Source organism: Tigriopus californicus, chromosome 1 (genome assembly GCF_007210705.1).
Source record: "Tigriopus californicus strain San Diego chromosome 1, Tcal_SD_v2.1, whole genome shotgun sequence".
NCBI lineage: Eukaryota > Metazoa > Arthropoda > Copepoda > Harpacticoida > Harpacticidae > Tigriopus > Tigriopus californicus.
Window position 1 is genome coordinate 4,301,459 of NC_081440.1, and position 20,378 is coordinate 4,321,836.

Genomic DNA, 20,378 nt, shown 5'->3' on the forward strand with positions numbered 1-20,378 from the left:
CAATTCGTTTGAAATATGATGATAAAAGCTGGAGTCTAAATGGAGTGGAGTTTTTCTTTGACACTAAAATTCACATCAAAAGGCTATCTACCTCTTCGAACCGATTCTTGATTCGTCTTTCACTTGACATCATTGTTCGGCAACGCAAAACTATTCCCAAGGCGCAACTCTCTGCCAGCCATTCCGGTTCTCAACCTCTCATTAATATTTGGGCCGCATAGAGTTCTCTTTTTGGCGTTACCTTGTTTTCCGAGCTATCTCTGAAATGACGAACAAAGGAAAGCCGAACATGATTGGTCTTCTTGAGCGATTTTCCTGGACTTGGCAGGTACACCAACCATTGGAAAGTTATCTGGATTCGTCTTTGGAATTATCCTTCAAAATGGTGAGACAAGTCGCAAGTTACGTTCCTTGAGCTTAAGTACAAATGTGATGGTTGGGCTTTCATTTTCCTTGGGGAATCGAGAGAGCAAAAGAGACAGAGAGGGGGAGGAGGGGGAATAACTTCTTGACGAGCACCATCTCCATTATTCTGACTCAGTGTCACGTTCAAAGCATGTACGATCCCATAAAGATATCATTCCCTCAAAAATGAAGAGAAACAAGACCATCTTTTTTTCGTTTTCCCACCACTCTCATTAATGATTCCTTTTTCCCTTGTGTTCTCTAATGTAGTCCGCTTTCGGTTTGAACGAGCATCATAATCATTTGCTTCTGAACTTTCTGAGGTTTGCCAAATTCCAACGCGGTCAATGCATCAAGTCGGTGAATTCATCTTTCGAGGATGCCAAGGACACGAGGTAGGTGGTCTTATCCAATTAGCTTTGCTCTCTGGTCTTCGTTCTCTGGCTATCTCTTTGTGGAATGAGGAAAAAGAGATCAAAGAAGCCAATCAAAAAATTACACTTGACGTACATTTTGTATTAGTTGATGCCGCCTATGAGGTATATCGGGTTGTTATGCCATAAAATACACTTTCATCTTACCATGATGATGAATCTTGCCTTTGACGGAGATAGGGAAAGCAATCAGCGTTTTGGCTCAAGTACTTCTGTTCTTGAGGAGCCTCCAGGAGTCGACCCTCTCTATGAATCAAGGGATGTTTCTTTTCATCTCGTGATGAAGGTTTACAAGAACTTGAACCGGTTGCCTTTACGAGAAGAAAGTTTGTGGCCACTATCAACGTGCACAAGTCAGTGGCGAGAAGGTATTGCGAGTCGACTTAGCAATTGAATTTACCAATGCTAGAGAACTTTTCCCCTCCAGTTCATACAAGGTTTCCTCGCCAGATCAAAGAAGGAATCCGACAATTTAGTAAAACGGGTGACATGTTGTCTCTCATACAATTCAAAGATAGATTGTAAGTGTTCGCTCCATTTTTTTAACGTGCTTTATGGATTCAAATATTAATAAGGGGGCACAAAAATTAAACATATTTGGCTTAAAGCAGAGAGCTCCAGTGCATAACTTGCTCAACGTTTGGTCTCAAATGTCCCACTTTTTCAATCAAAAAATTCAAAAGTTGAAAAATAATGTCATAGATATTTTCAATATGTATGATTTGTGTCAAACTCATATTTCACATCTGTATATTGACTTTAAACAGATAGATGTATATTGATTTGATTAATTGATCCAGTCTTCTGTTGAGTCTTTTCGTATTGTTTCATAAGCACTATTCTTGAGTTACCTTGTATCAGCAATCTTATATATATGCTTTATAGAAAACGTAAGTGGCTCAAAATTTACACTTACAAGAATTTTGCACGCACCTTCTGCAGAGTTTGTCAAAAAAATAATATTATAACTACACTGGCGCACATTACTTCATCCATGGCTGAATTGAAGCTTTGACTTTAAGGGCTAAAGCAAATACCATGCTTGAGCCCCATCAGATTACTGATGTCGAATGGTCACATTCATTAACAGTTAAAGGCACTTTTTTACCACGTTTTAAATCGTTTGGTAACTCTTGCTTCACAATTTATGGCTCCATGGATGCGTCTTATTCTTTGGCTAAAGTTAAACAACAAAAACGATAATCTGACTATAGAGAGTGCTCTACCCAAGATAATTTCGTCAAAATGTTTCTTAAATGCAAACAAACATGCGATTCACAGAGTGCAGGCAAGCATGAAGCTGCCAAAAAACTTAGTTATTTTGCTCTCCAACTTCCCATACAGACTCCCAAGTCTAACTCAGTGAATATTTTCCAGCATAAATCTACTAATTTTTTGAAATGCATCAAGGCTGCAGGCCCAATGCTGAACAAGTGAATATAAATACTAGCCAAGTCATCGCCTAACGACGCTCAATAGAAATTAAAACGAATTTTGTCCAATATTGTGCTAAATTTGACTTTTTTAATGAGCCACCTTTCAAGGAAACGGTCATTTTGGGGACTTGAGGATTGACCCCCGCCCCGGCGAGCAAAGCCAGCCAATGCATTGTCCATTTTCAAATTCTGCTAGTCTCTGTCATGTCTGGTATCAGTATGCTTCTCTGTATGTGGGTGTGGTTACCATGTACAAGTTTCCTTTAGAGAAAGGTGGCGAAGGAGATTCAAACCAGGGACTTTTCTCACACAAGAAAGCTGGGCTAACCAATACGCCATGTCTTCATCCTAAAAACAACCTTTGAGCAATATAGGTGGCACTAGCTTCTCAGATTCATGACTCCAACTTCAAAACGATACCTGATGTGCCGCAGCTTTTTGTGACGAAAGTTGTCAAAAAGATGCGGCTAGACAAAAATACAGTGAAATCCAGGAACAAAAATCTCAAAAAGTCTCAAAAAAGTGTTCTCATAATCGGATTGTTTCGAACTCTGTTTCTTTCTGTTGGATTATGCAAGGACACTAAAGCACTTTAAAGAGAGGAAACGACACGGCTTTCCTCTGACCGTCAAGTTAGGCCATTGCATTGAATCAGGATAGTCACTCTAGCATCAATAAGACAAGATTATCAATGAAACATAGTACATTTGAGTGCTTTTAATTAAATAATGATCTCCTTGACATACAACTCCGTCCATTTACTAAATATTTCTGAATTAATTTATAAAGGCAGAAGAATAAATAAAATAAATACTCATGAGCATCAAATTAATCAAAAACAATCAAATTGTCTTTCAAATCAGTGAAATATTGCGTAAAACTGGCTCAAAACCACGCATAGATAGAAAATCAACAAGAATCATTTTACTAATTGATGAAGAACTTACACTGACAAAATAAAAACGAAATGTATGGAATGGGCAATAAAAGTACATGTACATAAATGTTAACATATGAGAATGTCTGGGATGAACAATTGATAATTTTGTCTTAATCCACACATTTGACAAAAAACATCAGGCATTGGTGAAAATGAATGAATCAACTTTTAGTAGAGTTTATGCTTTTACTTATTAGGATGTTTGCATAAAAGGCAGGCATTATTTAAGGGGCACAGAGTAATACCAAAGTGCAGCACTAGATTTCAATTTCAACTTTGAACTCCAATAAATTTGTGGTTTTTTTTGCAAAAGCATCCAAAATAGTCCAAAAAAAAAATTAGGTGTCATATCCCTTAAGATATATTATTCCATGATTATGAAGCATCCAAATGAGTTTAAAGAACATGGTGTAGCTCAGAGCTACAATATGTCCACATTTGGATTGAGGGCTATCCCTAGAGTGAGAACCATATTTTCATAACATAAGTTCACCAAATTGCTTGAAATTTGGTCAAGATGTTTCTGACACAATTTTCTTCAAATCATATTATTAGCAAAAAAGTATTGACTGATTGTGTTTAGAGCAAATTCTTGCTTTATCATGAAAACCCAACCAGCACTTTTCAGTTGTTGTACTTTATGACATGTTAAAACTCATTTTAAGTATATTTACATGATTGGTTTGAAGCACATACAATCAATGGTTACGAAAATGATATTAGCCACATATTTTGTTCAATAGTCATGCCAATAATTGACATTGAAAAATTTCAGCACCAAAAGTTTAGGCCTTACGTGGCGAGAAAGGTTTGGTGATCACAAAAAGTGGCTTTAGTTTTAGTTTACTTTACTTTAGTTTTTACAATTGCTTTAGTGTCCCCTGGGTTATGCTACGGTGGTACTGGATGATAACTCAAATAATTGCAATAAGCGATATTGATTCTCAAATGTATTGCAATGTATTAGCAATTGAAGAAATATGCATGATCTTTATTGTTGTTCTGTCTGACTGGCTTGAAAAATTGTTATTTTTTCAATTTATTGACATGTCAAACTAGACATGGCTGTCGACCCACTCAGTGAAGCTGTTGATTTAATGATTCCATTTGTTGGTTAACATACGTAGATCAGGCAAATAATAATATGAATTATGGTTTAAAAGTTATTACTTGTCTACCCACCTTTGGGGCAATTTTACTTACTCTTGAACGCCTTGTGCGGGCTTTTGGACACTTTTCGACGCTTTTATCCACTTGGTGTCCAAAAGTCAAGCTGATTCCCAAAATTGCCCACCCTGGCCGAGATCCGTTGGGAAGCAAAGCCAACAGAACGTGCATTCAACGAATGTTAAAAACTATTGTCGCCTTGTCTGGGTGTCAGTGGGAGCAAGAGAAGTTTCTCCCCAATAGCCATTGGTTCAAATCCCAGTGCTGTAACGAAGCTTTTTAGTTTACTGTAGGAATAGTCAAGATTACAGAAGGATGGTAGAGGTCCTTGATGAAATGTACTCTTAGGATATTGAGCAAGTTTCGTCCAGTGGTCCAAGATAATCAAGTTGATGGCAGTAAAGCTTTTCAAACGTGCAGTTCGATACATTTTGGACTAATAAGTTTAGAAAAGTATCGCGATGCTAACTCTACACCAGTCGATTGTACGTACACTCACATCTTGAATACTTATGCCTCAATAATTTGGACTCCAATCGGTTCAGCCAGTTTGCTAACGGTCGAACTAGTTCAAAGATGTTTCACTAAGAACATTGAGGGTATGGAGAGAGCTCTCGTATTGGGATTAGCTAAAAAGGTTGGGACTGTACTACAGAATGCAAAGAGTGTACGAAACGCACCAGGGTATTTCTGTGCGAGTTAAAGCCATGCTGTCATGTCATTTCGTGCATGATAAACACGATCCGAAATTGACCTTGGATTGGCAAGTCATTCCTCGAAAAACATCTTCTCTTATATTGGCTTACTTAAGCAAACAATGAAACTGGAAGACATTGTTAAAACATATTCCAGTCAGCAAACTTTTTCTTACGGGAGCGTCGCCTTTAGAGCGGCACGTTGCTCCAACAGGGAGAAAGTACAAAGCGGAAAGCAGCCTGAAGAACGAGACGAAAGTATTCTAAACACGTCTGCCAGGAAAAGACACTCTGTGCATCACACCTGCCTTACCTCTTCGAAATATTGATGGGTACCATTGAAAAACAGAACAGTGAAGTGTGACCTAAAAGTTGCGGCGTGTAACAATCCTCCGACACGAATTAATGGCAGTTTTTCACTTATCCTGACAAGGTTTTTAACATGAATTACTTGATACGATGACTTAATAGTTCCAATGGGTTTTGACAAAATATTCAATCAATATCAATGTTGTGAGGAAGGCGATACAGCACTCAAGGTGTCAATGTCCATGGGTACAGGGTGAAAAGAAATCACCACTTCTCGTATCTTCTAAAAACGTTTCTCTCCACTTAAACATTTCCTTGATCATAATGTTTCTTAAGTTTGCATCTCCAGGAATATTGAAAATCTAGCGTCAGATCAGAAATGATCCCTTTGGAAATTACAAATCTGTCATCATTTCGAACTAATTTGGCATTCAATTTTCTCTCTAATTGTTGAAATACTAGAAGAACTAGCCTTGGTTTCAACTCTGGAATAAGAATCGTCCATAGATGAAGCCATCGATAGATTAGTCTCATTTTTTGAGGAAGTTTGCTCCAATCTAACAAGATCTAATTGAATTCCAAAAGGTGGAACAAATACAAAAATACAAACATTCCCAAGTATAGGAAGACTGTTCAAAAAGAGTTGCAAACTAGCGAAAAGGCTTCAGAGCAATTCCAATCCTGTAATTGTGACCAGTCTGCAAAAAAAGTTGGTCGTGGTTCAGAATAAGATTAAGGTCTCCATCGGAAATGACCAATTGAAAACGGATCGTAGAGTGGTTCAGGAGGTCACGTCGAATCCAAAAACTTTTTTGTGATGCAAACACTAACAGAAATATAAAACACCTTGTAGGACCTTTTCAGATCGATGGTGAAGTCATTAACAACAGTGCAATTGAGCAATGTGATAATCTTGTAGTTACAGATCAAGATGCTTTAGAGGCCATCAGGGACTTCAGGTGTTCGAGTTCTCGTGGTCCTGATCGTGTGACAGCTCAGTTTCTGATGAGATGCTCATTGGTTCTCGCTCCTGTTTTCTCGTACTTGATGCGTTGCATCTTGGATCAGGGCAAGTTTCCATCGTCACTAAAATTAGCTCACGTTGTTCCAATTTTCAAAAGGGGAGATAAGTCACTCCCCAGTAACTACAGGCCAATTTCTCTCACTTCGAATATTGCGAAGGTGTTTGAGAAGATCATGAAGTCCAAACTTGTTGAATCCCTTGAGGTCAATGATGTCCTTCCTCCTAGCCAGCACGGGTTCCGAGCTCATTTTAGCACGGTTACCCAAGTGATTGAGCAATTAGAGCAGGTCATTGAGGGGCTGGAAAGACACGAGTCAGTTGATGTTGTCTATCTTGATTTTGCCAAGGCCTTTGATAAAATAGATCATGGTCTTTTGTTGAATAGACTTCATGAAATTGTGATCCAAGGCAAGGTTCTCAATTGGATAAGAAGCTTCATTCAGGATAGCAAGCAAATTTTTATGGTCGAGGGATCTCTTAGTGACATACATGATGTCAAGTCGGGTGTTCCCCAGGGTTCCATGTTAGGGCCCCTCCTTTTTATAATATTTGTTGCCTCTCTTCAAAAATTTAGTGTTACTGCCACTCTCTCTTCTTATGCTGACGACTGTAAGTTAGTTTCTGGTTGGAATTTTTGCTAGATTTCACTAGCCTGGCAAAGGACCTAGAAAGAATTTACTTTGTGACTACTATATGAAATTCCGCTCAATGACCTTCGGGTCAACTCCTTTGAAAACTCCACTCATAGACAATGGAGGTAAAGATATTGAGCAGGCGTCATCTATGAACGATTTAGGTGTAGTCCTCCAAAAAAATGGAAAGTTCGATGAGCATTCCAGTTGAAGGTGGGTAAAGCCTTTCAAATGTGTGGTTGGATATATCGCACTTTTAAGTCCAGAGATAGCATCACGATGCAAACTGTACAAGTCGATTGTTTAGCCACATCTTGAATATGCTTCACCCATTTGGGCTCCGATCAATTCAGCAGGTTTGCAAAAGGTCGAACAAGTCCAAAAATGTTTCAGAACGTTTTCAAAAGTAAGATCCCTGTCCCAACCCAGGATTTAAGGTCAATTCTAGTGACTGTCGAGGCTTAATGTGCATTTTGAGAGCACCTTCAAGCCCTCGAGATTTCAGACTAGTTAGAACAATGAAGTCCACTTCTATTCTTTATCGGACTCCTACATTGTTCACTTTGCCTCCCTCTAATATTCGTAGGGAATACGTAGGTGTTCATCCAGCAGTAGGATTTAGGCCAGACTTGGACAAGTTTTTGACTAAATTTCTGATTAACTCTAATTTTAAGGACTAGCCGGTCTCAAATTTGTTGGTAGTCCAAACATCATTTTTTTTTGCGGACTTCCCTACCGCGACCGGGATTGGATTCCCAGCAATTCAAGACGATAAATTTATTCATTTTACTTGACTTTTATTTAGATATATTATTTGATCGACCAACGAATTGGAGTTGGCTGATCTGGCTAATCCTTGAATATAAGGTTGATCCGGAATTTCAGTCAACAACTTGTCAAAGTCTGACTTAAATCTTGCTACTGGATCAACGCCCATATAAGCCCTACGAATATTTGAGGGCAGCAAATTGAACAATGAAGGAGCCCGAGAAAGAAGAGAGTTGGACTTTATTGTTTTAACTAGCCTGGATTCTCGAAGGCTTGAAGGTGCTCTTAAAACGCACATTAAGCCTCTACGGTCACTACAATGGACCCTAAATCCTAGGTTGGGACAAAGCTCATGAATGCTTTTGAAAACGTACAATATCAGATACCTTTCGTACCTTCTCTGAATACTGTACAATCCCAACCTTTCCAACCGCTCCCAATACGAGAGCTCTCTCATATCCTCAATGTTCCTAGTAAGTAGTGTCTAATGGCGTCGACCCAAAGGTCATTGAGCGGAATTTCACTCCATTCAGTGCCATGTTACTCGCAGCAACCCAGGAGTAGATTTGGTCTAGGACCTTTGCCAGACAACCGGAATCCTGACCATTCCTACCAACTACCAATTTTGTATCATCAGCATAAGAAGAGATACTGACCTTACTACTACCAAGCTTCTGAAGCGGAGCAATGAAGATAATGAAAAGCAGAGGACTCAAAATGGAGCCCTGGGGAACACCCGACTTGACATCATGTATGTCACTAAGGGATCCCTCAACCTTAACTAATTGCTTCCTACCAGAAATGAAACTTCTTATCCAATTGAGAACCTTAACTTGGATTCCTATCTCATGGAGTCTTTTAATTAAAAGAACATGATCTACCTTGTCAAAGGCCTTGGCAAAGTTGAGATAAACTACATCAACTGATTCATGGCTTGCCAGTCCCTCAATAACCTGCTCTATATGCTCAATCAGTTGGGTAACCGTGCTCAAATGTGCTCGGATCCCGTGCTGGCAAGGAGGAAGGACTTCATGAATATCAAGAAATTCAACAAATTTGAACTTCATGATCTTCTCAAACACCTTCGCAATATTCGAAGTGAGAGAAATCGGCCTGTAGTTACTGGGGAGTGACTTATCTCCCCCTTTGAAAATTGGAACAACATGAGCTACCTTCAGAGAAGAGGGGAACTTGCCCTGGTCCAAGATGCAACGCATCAAGTACGAGAAAACAGGAGCAAGAACCTGTGAGCATCTCATCAGAAACTGAGATGTCACTCCATCAGGACCAGGGGAGCTCGAGAGTCTCAAGTCCCTGATGGCCTCTAAAGCATCCTGATCTGTGACTACAAGATCATCTAAATACTCAACTTGACAAGCCTTGCCAGTCCTAACAAACTCATCAATAGAGCAATGGACTGTTGCTCCTAAACTCAGTGGAGTTGAAAACACTAGAGAACTGATCTCCAAGTATGTTGACCATAGTCTCTACATTGTCTATGGCTTCCCCATCGACCTCAAAATGCCCAACAGTATTAAAAGGTAAAAAATAGACGAAATGTGACCCTCATTTTAATAGTACTGGGGATTGCATTCCCTGTAGCGGTTAGAAAAAGCCCGTGAAAAATCAAACCAAACAGAAAAAAATGCTATCATGAAGAGTATCATACATAACGAGAGATTGGAACTAGTGTGGAGTGGTTTTTAAAAGGCGTCGACACAAAAAACCACTCCACTATATTTCCACCTTGAAGTTTAGATTTAGGCGTCTTGTAACTCGTTGACACCACCGCCGAATCTAAAATAGCTTCATCTTCGAAGGCTATTTCGAATCATTTTTAACAATTTTTGGGTCATGTTTAGTATATCAGGACTAAGATTTCGAGTGGACAAATCGACCCAAAACAACTCGACCGATAATGAACAACTCGACACAACAGACAATTCGTCCCAGTACAAAAGAAATGAAGTGAATCTTCATGTCTGATTTACAAAAGAAAAGGAGGTTCCTTTGTTAAATGTCTAAAACTTCTATAGTTGTATTCTAAAATTTATCTCGTGGAGACACTCGACACGAAACATTTTTTTTGTCATGATAATGAAACGCTCGTGCAGCTGAGTGAAGCTAAACAGTGTTGTCAGTCGTTCCCCAGAAGCCATCAGCAGATCACTAAGACAACAAATATTGCGAAAGTCTTCGAGAAGACCATGAAGGCCAAACTTTTAGAATTTCTTGAAGTCATTGAAGACACTCCTAGTGCCGATGAGAAGAAACATTGCAACCATTCGAGCCACTTTTAGGGAAAATGCCATTTATATTAAACCAATGGTAACATAAATTTTAAACAAAAAAACCTGCCCCAATGAAGCAAACGTCTTGGGTTTTACACATCAAGACAGTTGGTGAACAAGACTGCTCAATAAGTAAAAGTATCTGCATAGTGGCGCCCGAGTTGCGACTATGATGCCGGGGTTCACTTTCCCAGTAGCGTTAAGGAAGTTAGCAAAAAGATATTTTAAAAACATGTTCCTCCTCGTCAATGAGTTTGTCAAGGGAGGCCAAAAGATTTGTCCTTGGAAAAAAGGTCACAAAATTGACTAATAATAGCATAACTACAACTTGAAACTAATATTGTTTATTTGTGTTAAAAAAACCGATTGATTGTTATTATGATAAACTTGATTTGTAATATCAATCATTTCCATTCTAAAGATGTATAGGTTTTCTTTTAACCCTATGTTTTGAGTAGCCCCACTCAAAAAATGAAATGGTTACTGCATTTGCCAAATAATGAAACTAATAACAATTAGTTGTGATTACATCTTACGAGCCAGAGACACACGATTGTCCCTTGGAAGAAGTGCTTCTCGACTTTGACAATCACTCTTAGATCTTGAAGCAGGTGAAGGTGTGTCTTTTCAATGTCTCCAGATGTGTTACTTGCTTATCAAAGAAGAGTGGATGTACTCAAGGGAGTCCGGTTAGATCGCCTTCCCTGGTCATCTGCATTAAGTAGTGAACCAGGTGTTGATTAAAGCTGTTCGGATGAGCGGGCTTTTCATTGTCTTCTGGAATATCTAGAATCCATTTCAATTTAGAATTTTAATGGTGTTAAAATGATTTGTCCATGGCATGAATGTAAATTCATCTAATTGCTTTTTAGATGACTGGTGTTGGATAGCTATCCCATGTGATTAAAACCGATGCACTTTCAGTCCGCTGCCATTGTACTTCTTGGACAATGTACTCGCACATCCTGTTCATTTTGTGAAAAGGACCTCGTTAGCTTGGACACCCAAAACGTTGATATCAAAGGAATTATCCTATATTTTGGACTCCTGAATCACACATGGTTCGGTGCTTTAGCGAGTTAGTAATAGGGCTGAACAAGGCTTATTTTGTCTTAAAGTGCGTGATTTTTCAGGAAACCAGATCTGAAAGGCCGATTAGAACCAAGAGGCTTTTGTGATTGCTTTCGTGGGTACGGAAACTATGGGGTTCTCGATAAAATTGGTACTTTCCACTCCGATGAAAGTCATTGTATAGCATTCTTTTTCAAGAGAGAGACTGAAAATGTATTTTTCCGTGTCTGAGTGGAAAATATATACGATACGATCAAGTCTAAATCAAAGGTTTTTTAAGATGCACATTTTTTTATTTTTCGGAGAAAAAAGTAATTGTAATGTAAATATCTCAGTTACATCCCGTCAAATGTAATTCATTACAATTACTCTGTTTCTCAATGGAATTCATAACAATTACATGTCAATGTAATTGGTTCAAAGGTCTTTCAACTATGACACTTTTCACCCAGGTAATCAACCTCTGAAGTACAAATACAAATGCGAGAACGTAGAGAAAAGTGCAAGAAAAGTAAAAATGTGTTGATTGAACTTCCGACCGTTCACAAGTTAACTTCCCTAGGTTACGCAGTCACGTACCTTTGTCCGGCTCCTTGCCAAAATTTATCAAAGCCAGGCAGGTGACAAATAGTCTGTTCAATCTGGCCCATCCTTTCCTCTGCAATAACCAAGATTTTCTTCACCTGTAACTCTGCTAAATTGAGTGTGGACTGTAAGCTTCTTGCTTCTTGCCTCTTCATTTCTTTCATGTGCACTAAAGCAAATCTAGTCAAGTCAACTGTAATATCACAATTTTTGATCGTCTATTTGACATTTTCATTTTTATTTGTCGACACATTCTTGTGTATGTTTATACACTTATTTTTATTTTTATTATAAACTATTTGACATGACCGAAAGTCGCAAATAAAGGCGATTATCATTAATGTTTGAAAAGTCTGATGCCCCAGTAGCAAAGGCTCTTTAGGAAAACGAGTCTTCCCTCTCCAATCCATTGAATCCTGTTCTCAAGTAAACAATTTCAGACACATGTATCAATAAAAGTACAACCAATACTCACAATGAAAATGTGTCAAGTGCAAACCTGTTTATTTTCTCACTTCTCTCAACGCACCGTTTGGTACGTTTTTGTTCCAGATTTTTGGACCCTACCTACACCGTCGATGAAGTGAAAGACATTCTGTCTGATATAGCCGAGGCTGTTTTGGGCGAGATTGAGCTGGAGTTAATCAATTTCTCACACACCAACGTTCTGTTGCTCCAGCAAGTGTTCAGGCAATCTGAGAAGTGGCATCTTAATTTAGAAGCAGATCTTGCCGAATTGGAAAATAGGTAAGTGTTTTCTTGAGAGCTTGGTACAGTCTCCCCTCTAAAAGCGCAAAAGATCGAAATGATTTGCTTCAAGAACCTCTCTATTTCTTTAAGGCTGTCGAATTTTCAAAAAGGGTCTGATTTCACTTCAAAGTGCGAAGTGCCTTTGCTTTTCAGCATGATAGTCAATGGATTTAACATGCCAATTTGTAGAAACCTTTGCCAAAGGGTTTCAGTTTCAAAACAATGCTCTTCAAAAGAAATAGAGAAACCACTCATTGTAAACTGGCTAATGGCAACCATTTCATTGAGCTTCAATTGTGCTCCAAAAACTTGGCCTTCTTATGGTCATGATCACAATCTTGTACTAATTCAGCTTTTACATCACTATTCCTTCAATATCAAGCTCAACGTATGGACGTAACATCAGAAGTACTCATTGCACTGCCGAAGAGTAGTGATGGGCATTGTTAACCAAAAGATATGTCTTTAATTGCTTTTTCGTTTTATGAACTTTGAATAGCTGTTTCTTTTTGATAAAAGCGAACGGAAAATAGCCGATAGCCATAAATCTGCAGCTTGGTCCAATATTGTGGCATTAAATACCTGTATGAATCAAGATCAACAGGTAATGCATTACTTGGTAATCTAAACCAAAGCACATTGTGGTTTTATGTGACAAAACTAAGAAATATTAATGTTTTTGTACTTTTAGCTATAGACTGCCTACCGAACGTAAAAGTTATTCGACCAAAAGGGACATGGCAAAATTGGCATTAGCAATTCCATCATTAATCATCGATACAGTCTTTCAACTCGCTAATTAGGGGTAATCGTATCACGATTTGATACCCACCTTTGGCAAAAGAGATTCTACTAAGTATAGTTTGATTGGAAAAGTTCCAATCTAGCGGGGGTTGAACTGCAAAGCTCCCTGCTGTATGTTGGTGCTACGTTCGAGTGCACATGTGAGAAAAAGAGCCTCTCACCTTGACACCTTTCTTTTTGACAGGGAGTTACTGGATAAAGTGAAGAATTGGGAGGAAAATGAGTTGGCCTCGCAACCAGTTGAAAAGCCCAACTTGTCTCCTAAGAAGAGGTTGGCACCCCTCAACCAAGGAGGACCCGTTCAATTGTTGAATAAACAAATTGAAGAGCTTGACGAAGAAAACAAAGTGTTACGAGAAAGGTAAGGGGTCTCAACCAATTTATTGCACCTCTCTTACCAAGGGCACTGGTCTATTTCAAAACTAAACTTGACTTTCCAAATCAAGGTCGACTATTTTGGGCTTTCGTTTCGCTTGAAAATGTATCTAGGAATGCCTTCTCCTCACTATATTAGAGTTAGCAAGCCATCAGAAATGAGAGGCATTTCAATTATGAAAGAATACGTGGGATAGAAGCTAATTTTGTTGACCACATTCGCTAAGTTGAATGATGCAAGAGAGAATTTGTAATTACTTCAAGGTTGAAGACCGTAGAAGAAAAGGCCAAAGCTGCATTGAAAGAGAAAGATTCCCTGGCATCTCAATTAGAAGATGCTCAAAAGGACACCCAAATCAAACCTAACGAACCTGTTCATGATAATGAAGATCAATCCAAGGAAATCGATGAGGTTAGTGTGTTCATACTTCAATTTACAAAGGTTCCTAATACATTGAGTAGATTGAAGAGCTGTCACCTAATTACGCTTGCACGCTATTGTACCTGGCTGAACCGGATGAAGTGCCTTAATTCCAGTTGACAGAGACAGTGAAGCTAATGCGCAATCAAATGACCACAGAGATCGAAATGAAGGAAAAGTCAGCAGCAGAATTGGAAACCAACCTCACGACCACCAAACACGCACTCCTTGATGTTCAGCACCAATTGTCGATGGCAGAAAAGGTAAGAGAGGGGAGAATCATCACTTTTCACTTCTATAATCTCTTCCTTGGCTTGGATTTATCTTTACTCATCAACTAATTTGAGACGTGATCCGGCTTCTGATTCATGCATGCTTGTTTTTATCTGACTATTCATGATTGTAAGATGAGGATAAGTGCGTTGTATTGCTTCCACTGGTAATTTCTTTCTCTAAAAGATCCTTGATCTCAAGTTTCCTAAGAGGATGATAACCCAAGCTCATTCAAGCTAAAATTTCAATATCAGGATCAAACCTGCGCATCGTAATTTGTATTCTTAATTACCTAGATCCAGATCAATCTTAATCATCAATTTAAGAGAGAAAGTGACCGATAAAATCACTTCACTTTTGATATTCATTGATATTCACTATTCATGTCCCAGTTTTTATGTAAAAACCCTTACATTAAGTAACCAGTACGTTTTCCCGCCTGGGGATTTTTCTCCAGTGTGAATGAAGAACCGCCGCTAAATAATAAATCAAATCAAATAGGCATTTTTTCTCTACGTTTAGCAAAATTTGGCAAACCTTTGTAATCAATGTAATGTACGTATGTTTGGTTTCAAATTGCGGTCAATGTAATGTATTTTTCACTTTCATGTAAACACAATTGGTCAGGTATCGATTGCCAAAAACGCTCAAGACCGCGCTTAAAACTTAAAAAATGTTCATCTAAATTGTGGACTTCCCGGAGAGCTACTGGCAAAAGGTTAAACAGGACAGGGCCTCTGTTCAAGACAAAACCTGCTTTAAGATTTTTCAAGATCGTGTCCATCGAATTCACTCGATGTCGATTTCTAGTTGCATTTTCGGCAAAAGCTTCAGCTTTTGCCATAAAAGGCAACCAAGAGCAATGTGAGGATTAGAGAACTGCTACCTTATTGGGACAAACAGAGAAGATTGGGATAATGCATTATTTAAGGGAGGTGCAAGAGATATCTTTTACAGTACATCTTTTTAAGTATCCGTGAGCTTTTTCCTCAGCTAGGTTTTAGAGTCAACTGTAGTGAATGCGAAGGTTTAACTTATGAGCCCTTCACAAAATCAAAATCCAGGCTAGTCAAAACAATGCAGTTCTTGCTTGAATTACTAGTTCGTCAATTAAAAAGAACCATTTCTGGCTGATAAAAATCTCCAAAAATTAAAGTCTATTTAAAATTTAAAAGATTCTTCTCCGAGCATTGCTTAATTTATTTAAATTTTTTATTGAACCAGCCAAAAACAATTCAAACACATTATAATTCAATAGAAAGGAATCAGCCGAATCAGCCCTGTATTTGCTAGGGGCTAACTCTCACAAAGCGCCCCCTGAAGTAAAAGTCAATTTCAAATGATAATGACTTTGTTGAGATAATCAGAGCGTTTTGAAACCCCCGTCATCGGTGTTCAAATGTCAAAAGACAATCAAACTTATTGCTTGATAACAATGGGGAAGGGGGCTACCCTAAAACAGGAAGCGATGAACCAATATTCCTTATGTGTTTGGGAGGTAGTCAGAAAAAGCTAGAATTAGAACGTTTCGTTGAGAGAACACTAGGAGCTTTGTCAGTGATGCATCCTGAAATGGAGCACTTTCTCTTAAAACGGCCCAAGCATACGTCCTAGAGGATATAAAGGCAAGCTCCACGACACTAAGCAAGATGTCTTGTTTTCTTTGGTTGTCTTTGATACGAATGAAAGAAAGAGGGCATAACTTTTACGTCTTGGTCGATAAATTGTAATAAACTGGACTAGATACAGGATTAAGGTATTTGTCGGAACTGGAGTTGGAAACTGAGCCATTGAAATTGGCCTTGTCTGGAGGAATATTGGATTGGAAAAGATCTAAGCCTGAACGCTAGGTTACTTGGAAGCAGCTTTGTGACCCCAAATCCTGACCACAAATGCTTGACTGATTGTCGAAAAAGCATAGTTGGATGTAAGATGTAGTTGTATAGAAAAAAGTCATCGCTTTTCATATGGAACATTTTTTGGTAGTCTTGAAATTTAACTTGGTTTTTTATGAAGTCGTCACTCATCGTAATACAACAGGTTCATCTCAGATAGTCAAGTATCAATAATAGAGAAGGTAAGAGTACTAAAAATCACATTTTGGTGGCTTTTTCAGACTTGCTCCATGGCATGACCATGACAAGAATTTGCCTAAAATTGATCGAAATGTATTTGGATTATCTACTACCACAGTAACCAATATGTTTTGTCTGAATTTTTCAAGATTTCAACAGAATTGTTGCTCATTTTTACGACTCCGACCACATGCAAAGCGTACGGTATAAGGAATATTGGTCGGGCTGAACGCATTCGAAAATAAACTTCTTCTTTACAAATTGGGCCTTGTTCATATTGGGTTTGTCAGGGCCAATGTTCAAACCACCAACATTTTGAAACATGACCACAGAAGAGCTTGGTAATGAATTGTTCGCTTGTAGTTAGTTCTCTGTTGTATCAGATCTTACTTCAGCCAGTGATGACATTTCCTTGATAAGATCAGTCAGATATGTGTTCAAGGACCCTCACAGCAGGGATGGGAAATCAATAAAAGCTATTTTCGAAAACCTGGCAAAAAATGACAGAAATTCCTTCAAAGTTGATTTTGGCCATCGAGAAGGTGCCTTGGATGAGAAATCTTTTAAGAGCGTTTTCGATCAAGGTGACAGAAAGTGGAAGATATTTGCTCAAAGTTGATCTTTGCCATCGCTGCCTCGTAGAAATAAGTTGAAAATTAGTGTTATATTGTTAGTAAAGCGAATCAGATGAGAGAAAAAGTAGACCATGAATCGTCTTTTGGAAGATTGCAGTGTTACATGTTTGTCCGTTTTGTTTAAGAGCTTAGTATCTTTGCTTGGAGCTTGAAACACATTTCCCAGAGGTTCAGGTAAAAACAAGCTATTGCTTATCCAGAATCTGAGGATCATGATGCTCGCGTTTAAAAGGCAATTTCAGCTCAAATGCAGACGTCGATAGAATTCATAATTGAACTTACAGTTCACTGTTCCTGTACCTGCACCAAAAAGAACAAATTAAACTGTATATAATCTTGAAAGGTCGAGTTACCCTACGTCCCTTCTGTCTTAGACCCTCTCACGCGTCCCTAAGTCATATCAGATTGGTTCTATAGTGGTGGATGTGTCGAAATATGCCGAAATATTTGTACATTGAATCAGGCACCTCCGTTGGTAGCAAACTGCGGTATTTATTTTTACCCTTTCTTCATAAGTATTGCTCCGTTGATTACTTTCATCGGGATTAATCGAACTCAGCAAAGGTTTCATCTAAAGATACATCCCCAAAAAGAAAAGATACCCACCCTTAGTACTTTTATAAGTACATACCGTGGGCAGGCTCTCTCCAACACATCCTGTGTACACGAGGGCCAAAATTGTAGATTGTGTTGCTAATACCTTTCTACGGAAGGCTTCCTTGAGGCGTGAGTACTTTGAATGGGTGATTATGAAGATCCAAAGGGTGATGCTTTTTAATTAAAGCTATACACTTTTTCAGAGAGAAGTTCAGACTAATCTTCAAATGTATGATCAATCGGGCTGCATAAGAGGAAATGTCTCCTTTTATTGATTTTTGCCTTTAAAGGCTTTTTTACGTATCGACATTGTTCCATTCTTAGCTTACATTTTTTTCGCTCCTTTGATAAAAACAGACTGGCAACCCTTCATCATATGAACTTAATACATGATTATGAGGGACCCCTGGATTAAATAAAATTTTACCCATTGCATCGAAATTCTCTAAAAACGTGCATACGACAGGTTGGAAACTCCAAGTTATAAAATAAGTCAGGTTAGAAAACAGACAATCCATGACGAGATGGTGGCTCCAGTTGGACTGGTTTAGTAAAAATTTGATTTCCAATCTAAATTTAGATGTATTTTTAAATTTAATGAATATTAGGCTTTATCAAAGTTATGCAAGGTAGGTGTAAAAACAGATCATGATGGGCTTAGTTCAGGAAAATGATGAAGGTAAATATTTTTATGAAGATATTTTCAAACATTCCCCTTCAACATAAAAAGTCAATTTGAGCGAGGTTCAGGCATTAAAAGTCATTGTAACTAAATATTATGACACTGAAACCACCTAATTACTATGCCGTCCTGAAAATTCCAATGATATTTGTTCCTTTAATTTTTTTAAGTTTTGAGTTCTGCAAATTGCCTTTTAACCACTTTTGAATTCCTCCTTTAGCCATTTTTACTTTCATTTTATTAACCACCCTATTGATAAATCTATTATGGAGCCACCTGTAGTATTTATCATAGATGAATATTTGTTGACGCAGAATAACTTCAGTTATAATTGATAATGAATTATTGGTGCCATTGCGATGTTTAAATTACAAATTAGTATCAAACTTTCAACTTCTTCACCTAATGCATTATAAACGCATGATGCCATGCACAACTGGCTCCTGTAAGCTTGACTTTTAAATTCAATGTTGGTCAAATATTTGCCATAGGAAAGAAATGGTTTCGACATGGGCCAGACAACGAAATGAAAAACGCTCTGGGTGTTTGTAATCGAGTATACATGTTTCCCTTGGGACCAACATTTCTGTACACTATCATGCTGCTCATTTGATGCTGAAAAAAAGAATTGAAAGCAATTATCGTTAATTACATCTGAAAGTTAAGTAATTCCAATTGTGTCAGATATGTTTAAATCTACCGAATCATAATGGCTCTTACTTTCATTTAAAAAAGATAACGTCGCAGGTCTTGAAGTAGGTAAAGGGTCTCAATATGTTAGAGCTTTATTATATGTAGCTGATGAAGCCCATGAAATTCTTCATCTGTGCCTCTTTAACAATTTACGAAATGAGGCCGAAAAGAGGAAAATAGAATGCGCTTTGGTTTACTTATTAAATGGAACAGCCATTTACCATCAATCACTTGAGAGTAGCTAAACTTCTGTTCAACAATACAGTATTTTCTTCACCCTGGTCTTGTTGTTTTGGTCAAAGCGTGGAGGAGGGAACTGATTTCGACCTCCTCCACCAATGAAAATGAAACATCTGGAATTTGTTTCGCCACATGAGTTCGTACCTTGCAACATTTGAGTGTTGCATCATTAGTATCTTGGGAATTTGTATTATGTTTCAAGATAATCAGATCACAAGCTCCCTTGTAAGCTGCTAACCGTTACTTAAGAGACCCACCCACCCACCATAATAATAGCTATAAACGGATTGTTGGTCTTTTGAATTACAGACACTAATACGCGTCGGAGAGTTGAGGATTTGTTCAAGAAATCTCGGACAAAGATAGTTTACAGACTTTGGATCCTTTTCTAAAGCACAAACTCAACAGGGGTAAAAGGTGAAATGGCTGAAATGGAAACTCACTTATGGAGTTCAAATGAATGGGGCCAACATTGAAAGAAATGAGCTTGTTTTAAAATGTAGCAAGATCATAAACTTTAACTGATCGTTGATACAAAACCAGGGACCAATCTTGCTGACGCGAATCAGATTTGCCCTCATTTTGAGAACTCGTGGATTTGAAATTGAGATTTTATCTTATTATGTATTGTATATTGCAAGGGCTCCTTTCCGTTTTGTTACTTATTCAGTAGATCAAATTTCGGATTCCAAGTTCACTTGAAAATATCTGCAAAATTCATCGTTCCAAATTCAGGAAGAAAAGCGTGCGATAAAAGACCTCTTATTAACTAAAAGCTCCCTGATTCGCAAGAAAACTCCATTTATCTGTCCATAGGCCGTAGTCATCGTGGTAATGTTTTTCTGACGAATGTGTTTGCCTTTTAGGAATTGGAGAAAAAGTTTAGTCAAACAGGAGCGTACAAAAATCTAAAGATGATGATGAACTCCAAAAACGACCAGATCAAGGATCTCCGGAACAAATTGGCAAAATACGAAAAGGACGACGACGAAGAGGAATAGGTATATTTACACCAGAATACATATCCGGGTTCAGGATTGATTTTGTTCCCAACAATTATGCTTCATGTTGTATAA

General features: G+C 38.2%; 1 protein-coding gene across 1 annotated transcript; it reads left to right on the forward strand.

The window, feature by feature from the left end:
* Nucleotides 1-181: 181 nt before the first annotated feature.
* LOC131878134 (leucine zipper transcription factor-like protein 1) lies at nt 182-20,378 on the forward strand. The gene is made up of 7 exons (XM_059224036.1): nt 182-385; nt 676-800; nt 12,310-12,504; nt 13,496-13,672; nt 13,951-14,098; nt 14,224-14,370; nt 20,169-20,378. The coding sequence occupies exons 1-7, from the start codon at nt 266-268 to the stop codon at nt 20,301-20,303; spliced, it is 1,047 nt and encodes a 348-aa protein (XP_059080019.1). The 5' UTR covers nt 182-265; the 3' UTR covers nt 20,304-20,378.